Below are 6,136 nucleotides of genomic sequence, written 5' to 3' on the forward strand. Positions count from 1 at the left end.
CAGTAACTATAGGCCAATGACTCTCACTTCAAATATTGCAAATTTGTTGGAGAACATCATGAAATTCAAGCCTGTTGAATTTCTGGATAATCAAAAAGTCCCTCCTCCTAGCCAGCATGGGTTCCGAGCACATTTCAGCACGGCTACCCAACCGATTGAACATATAGAGCAGGTTATTGAGGGACTAGAGACCCATGAAACAGTTGATGAAGGTTATCTCAACTTTGCCAAGGTTTACGAAAAGGGAGATCATAGCCTTTTAGTTAACAGGCTCCAAGACATTGGGATCCATGGCAAGGTTCTCAATTGGCTAAGAAGTTTCATTTCTGGTGGGAAGCATTTGGTTAAGGTTGAGGGATCCCTTAGTAACATACATGATATAAAGTCAGGTGCTCCTCAAGGCTCCATTTTGGGTCCTCCTTTCCTTTTCATCATCTTCATTGCTGAGCTACTGAAGCTTGATCGTAGTAATGTCAGTATCTCTTCCCATGCTCATGATATAAAGATTGGTAGTTGGTAGGAATGGTCAGAACTCCGGTCGTCTGTTAGAGGTCCTAGACCAAAATCTTCCCTTGGTGTTGCTGCAAGTAATATGGCACTGAATGGAACGAAATTCCGCTCAATGACCTTTGGGTCGATGCCATTAGACACTCCACTATTAGATGATGAAGGTAAGGACATTGAGCAGGTCCCATCCATGAAGGATTTAGGTGTAGTCGTGCAAGATAATGGAAAATTCGATGAGCACATCCAGTTGAAAGTTGGCAAAGGTTTTCAGACATGTGGTTGGATATATCGCACGTTTAAGTTCAAAGAAAATATCACTATTCTAACTCTGTTCAAGTCGATTGTTCAGCCGCATCTTGAATATGCCTCGCCCATTTGGGCTCCAATGAGTTCAGCTGGGTTGCAAAAGCTTGAGCAGGTCCAAAGATGTTTTACTAGGAACATAGAGGAAATGAGAGAGCTCTCACATTTGGAGAAGTTCGAAAGGTTGGGATTGCGCAGTTTTCACAAAAGGTACGAAAGGTATCTGATATTGCACGTTTTCAAAAGTATCCATGAGCATTGTCCCAACCCAGGATTTACGGTCAATTCTAGTGACCGTGGAGGCTTAACGTGCGTTTTGAGAGCACCTTCAAGTCCTCAAGAATCCAGGCCAGTTCGAACCATGAAGTCCAACTCTCTTCTTTCTTAGTCTCCTTCATTGCTCAATTTGCTGCCTTCAAAAATATTGGTGGGGCGTATGTGGGCGTTGATCCAGTACCAGGATTGAAGTCAGACTAAAATTCCCGATTAACCTTACATTCAAGTGTTAGCCAAATAATATACATAAATAAAAGTTAAGTAAGATGAACAATTTTCTCGTCTTGAATTACTGGGATTCCAATCCCAATAACAGTAAGGAAGTCCTGCAAAAGATGGTTTTGCCAGGTGGTCGAAAATGGCCTTAGATAATTCTCCTCCCTGCCTACAACCCTAGCACTTAAGTAACAAAAATCCCTTTAGGTGTCTTAATTTGGTATGCAAGCAAAGACTCCGACAATGTTTTAGGTACAACCAGTAGTGCACCAAAACCAAACATATGACCATTGCATTGGCAGCCGTGAGGAGAGTGCCCGTTCTTGACTGAAGTATTGATACAACTTTTATGCATTGGTGAAGGGCAAAAGGTTATGAAGGCCATTGGCATGTCCTAACAAGGAATACAGTTGTCCGTGCCAAACTACTGACCGCGAAGGTCGTCTAGGGTGACTATGGGAATCAGACAGCTGAAAATGAAGAAGAATTTTCATCTCCTCTTTGTTATAAGCAATACAAACAAGTCTCAAAACCGTGTAAATCTGGAAGACAATATCGGAAAAAAACCATTTCCTGCTTCCCAAATAGATTTTGTATTTGCTTCATATAAGAAAATAAAGGGTTAGAAAGTACGCAGTAGCTTAGCGCTCCACAGCCCTGGCTATAAAACGATGACTTCTGGACGATTCAACTGCCTGACATTTTTATACGCACATGCTTTATTTGAGATCAGAAAAATTGACAGCCGTACTAGCCTATGATGATAGCCCTCAGCAGTGGACCATCCCTGAAACTGAACCCAGAAGATCAATTGTGAATGAGAACTTGGAATACATTTATTTCGCGTGTTCTACTTCAAATTTGGGCCAAGATACCGAGCCACCCTGACTTGGACAGTACTCTGGAAGAGCGGACCTTGAGCGGAGCAGGCCAATCCCGTGGAATCACGGCTGTTCTAAGCGTTATAAGCCCCAACAAGAGCCACTGGCGTCCACTGCCCTGATAAGTCGCCGCCTTCAATGACTTTAGCATTCTTTTGAGTGGGAGGTTGCGTGGCCATTATGACATGGGAGATTGTGTAAAATACTTGGTCCTCTAATCAGTAAATTTTGCGCCTGGCCTCAGTTCATAGGTTTTCGTTTGGGCACAATAAGCCCATGAGAATTGAATTGACCAACCTGAATATAGGTGCCTTGATTCCAACATCACCCGCTAGGCCTCAGTGTTGATAAGTCCTTCCGGTCAGGAACCCGCCAGGACTGGCCGGGGTCAGTCAATTGGCAGTCCCGCAACCTCTCAGTCGGGCGTCGGGCGGATCAGAGCGCTCCAATGTTGGCAGGCGCTGCCGGCCCCCTTGAGCAGTCCCAGTCACACGCGCGGATTGGCCCCCATCCCCAGCCTCGTCCGCACTGATCAGCCCGCCCCCTCGTGCCCCGCCGGGATCGCTCCACCCACCCTGAGGTCATGGATTTGATTTTTCACGAAAAGGTGAGTGACATGGACGTGTTGTTAGACCGAGCCCGCCAGCCGTGTCAGATACTGGACCCGGGTGAGTCCGGCTGACGAGCCCGCCGGGGGTCTCGACGGGGGTCGTTAGGACGGGCTAGCTAGCTAGCCAGCTAGGATTGAGGGCGGATGAGGGCGGACCGCCGCCCCAAATTGAGTCCGAAGATGGATCACGACGGAGAAAAGTGAGAGTCAAGCCGTCGGATTCAGGACCCGCCGCCTCAGGGCCACCCACTGCCCTCACCACGGGCGGAACTGGAACCACGCCCAATGGACCGATTAGCCGGGTGGCCTGTCCAGTGGTCTGTCCAGCTAGTGGGGGTCACCCGCGTCCAGGGGGCGCCCATTCGAATGAACTTCCGATCCCAGCCGCCCTAGTTGGTCCGGGGGGTGGCCTGGCGGCGGACGGGTTTATGAACACGTCCCAAAGGACCAGAGCCGGCCCGACCTGTCCGGGCCACAATGGGGGTCAGGGGTGGGGTCCAGCTTAGCGGCTGGCTGACGGGCGCCACGCAGCCCCGCCCCACCCCATCCCGTCTTGGCCTCCGGGCATCGTCCATGGAAGCCCGCCCGGACTGGGCAGCATGGCCGATGGGCGCTCCCGCCCCGAAAGCGGTGGCTATGCCGATGACGACGGGCCCCCGCCCACCGCCTCCTTTCAGTTGGGCATCGAAGACTCGCAGGAGCACTTGGACGAGCTGCAGTTTTCGCTGGTTCACTCCCAGGACGCCGACAAAGAAGACATTGCCGAGGAGATCGAGGCGCTCACCTGTCGCTCGGTGGCCGCCCATGGGCCCGAGGAGGGCTTCGACTCGCTGGATGGCTACAGTGGGCGGGGCAGTAGTCGGGCCTTTCGCCCGCACTCGGTGGAGTTCGAGGACACCCTCTCGGAGATGATGACCATCCAGCGCGTGGACTCGCAAGACGTGCTCTTCGATTCTCGGCCCAAGAAAGCCAAGATCATCGGCCAGTACGTCATCGGCGACCTCTTGGGCGAAGGTAGCTACGCCAAGGTCAAGGAGGCCATGCACCAGGACCAGCTCATTCGGCGGGCCATCAAGATCATGAAGCGCAAAAAACTCAAGCGCATCCCCAAGGGTGAGGAAAACGTGGAGAAGGAGATCCGATTACTGGGTCGACTCTCACACGCCAACGTCATGTCCCTCATCGAGGTGCTCTACAACGAAGAGAAGGGCAAGATCTACCTGGTGCTCGAGTATTGTTGTGGTGTACTCAAGGACATGCTCGACGCCGCCGACCGGCATCGCTTTCCCATGTGGCAGGCCCACTTCTACTTTGGCCAACTGCTCGAGGGCCTCTCCTACTTGTACTCTAAGCGGGTCATTCACAAGGACATTAAGCCCGGGAATCTGCTTCTCAACACGGCCCACGTGCTCAAGATCTGTGATTTTGGCGTGGCCGAGGAACTTGATCTCTTCGCCCCGGACGACACCATCACCACCAGTCAAGGTACGCCCACCTTCCAGCCGCCTGAGATTGCCAATGGAGCGGATGCATTTGCCGGGTTCAAAATCGACATCTGGAGCTCGGGCGTGACGCTTTACAACTTTGTCACCGGCTCTTATCCCTTTGAGGGTGAAACCATATTCCGATTATTTGAGAACATTGCCACGTGCGAGTTCGAGGTCCCCTCCCACGTGGGACCCGTCTTGGAGGACTTGATCCGGGGTATGCTAGCCAAGGCACCTGAGCACCGCTTGACCTTGGTTCAGGTCCAGTCCCACGATTGGGTCCGAAAACGTATCCCGCCCAATGAACCGGCCGTGCCCGTCAAACTCCGCGCCGATGACGATCTCGGCCTTTCTTCCACTGTGCTGCCCTACATTTGTGATATTCTAAGTCGGGAAGAGTTCGAAGAGGACCACCAGGGCCTCACCGAATGTCCCATGCTGGTCACTGGTCACGAATTGAACCAGGAGAGCCACCATGCCAATGGCAATGGCGCGGGACATTCGTCCGGCACGCGCGGCACACGCGGCACACGCGGCTCATCCTCGGACGAAAAGACCACGAAATGCATTAAAGTTCGAAAACTGGGCAGCTGTTTGCTCTCCTGACTACGGTCATGTCGCCTTGGCCACATACGGACCGGGCAGGGGCGTGTCGAAGAATGAATATTATGAACTTGGGGTAACCCCTTGGACCCCTTCTCATTGCATTACTAAGTCAAGAGTCAAGGATCGATCTATTATTACTCGCTGCCTCTCCTCCTGCTTTTCCTACTCCTGTACTTCCGAGTGAAACGAAAAGCCATTCAGTGTCATACCAACAGCTACTATTGTACTTGTCAACCCCCCTCGCCCTACTCTCTCTCTCTGTCTGTCTCTGTCTGTCTCTCTCTCTCTCTCTCTCTCTCTCTCATATCTTCTTTCTCGATTTAAAATGTCTTGATATCTGTGTAAGAACCAAAATTCATGCTTGTGAACTAGAGTGATTCATTCATTCCTCCATCATTTTAATTTTTACTACGCGCATTATCAACAACCACAACTACAACATCTGATCAATTTGCGATGCTCTTCTGATTGTCCCGAACAATTTGAGCACATCCCATCCTTTTTTTTGGGCCTAACGGCCTCTATCCCCGTTTCCCCGTTTCCCCGTTCCAATGCGCATCAGTGAGTCATGGACAAGTTACTCCGTTTGTAGGGTGCTGCCGGCGCACCGTAGATCAAAAGAAGAAACAAGAACACGCCTACTGGCTTCCTTCAGAGATTCAAAATTCCTCCAAATGCCGATCATAGCTGTAGTTCGTGCAGTTGTTATATACCAGAAAGAAATATATCTATCCTATTTGAGTGCCAAACGCATTCAACGTGAACGAATCGTCAACATCATCATCATCAACATCCACGTAACTTAACTTATTAAATATAACTGGCCAGTGAACCATCCTCAACCGTTGATCGCGTTATTTCTTTTCCCAATACTCACAAAGCTTCCCGGTCTTCATCTCGTTGCGTAGATTATCATCCTTGGATCTCATTATCTGATTTCAGCAAGAAGGCGCCTTGTGTGCCCAACATTGCTTAAATGCATTGCTTCAAGGCCATTATTACACGGCCGTCGATTTGGCAGACTTGGCTCAACAGCTCGATGAAGCGGAGCGTCGTCAAATGGCCGAGGGTCAAGACCCGCATTCGCCCGAATATCAGCGNGTTTTTTTTGAACCTTTAAGTTGGAGTTGACTTTAATTAGAAATGCCAAGGCATTCTTGATTTGACGGGGCGGCGTTTCACGGGTAGAATTGAAGCGTATGAAACGAAAAGTTGATATGGGATCTCAACTTTGCCAAGACCTATGCCAT

General features: G+C 50.3%; 2 protein-coding genes across 2 annotated transcripts in view; both read left to right on the top strand.

Moving 5' to 3' along the window:
• Positions 1-2,619: 2,619 nt before the first annotated feature.
• The window catches only part of LOC131877564 (ataxin-3-like), a gene marked incomplete in the record, with an annotated part of 9,227 nt that continues 5,710 nt past the window's right edge, over positions 2,620-6,136 (top strand). Inside the window, 2 exon segments of the mRNA XM_059223267.1 lie at positions 2,620-2,790; positions 5,829-5,986. Of these exon segments, the coding sequence (XP_059079250.1) occupies positions 2,767-2,790; positions 5,829-5,986 (182 nt within the window).
• LOC131877565 (serine/threonine-protein kinase STK11-like) lies at positions 3,301-5,279 on the top strand. Its single transcript, XM_059223268.1, has one exon. The coding sequence runs from the start codon at positions 3,393-3,395 to the stop codon at positions 4,884-4,886; it is 1,494 nt and encodes a 497-aa protein (XP_059079251.1). The 5' UTR covers positions 3,301-3,392; the 3' UTR covers positions 4,887-5,279.

This window comes from Tigriopus californicus, chromosome 3 (genome assembly GCF_007210705.1).
Source record: "Tigriopus californicus strain San Diego chromosome 3, Tcal_SD_v2.1, whole genome shotgun sequence".
NCBI classification, from domain to species: domain Eukaryota; kingdom Metazoa; phylum Arthropoda; class Copepoda; order Harpacticoida; family Harpacticidae; genus Tigriopus; species Tigriopus californicus.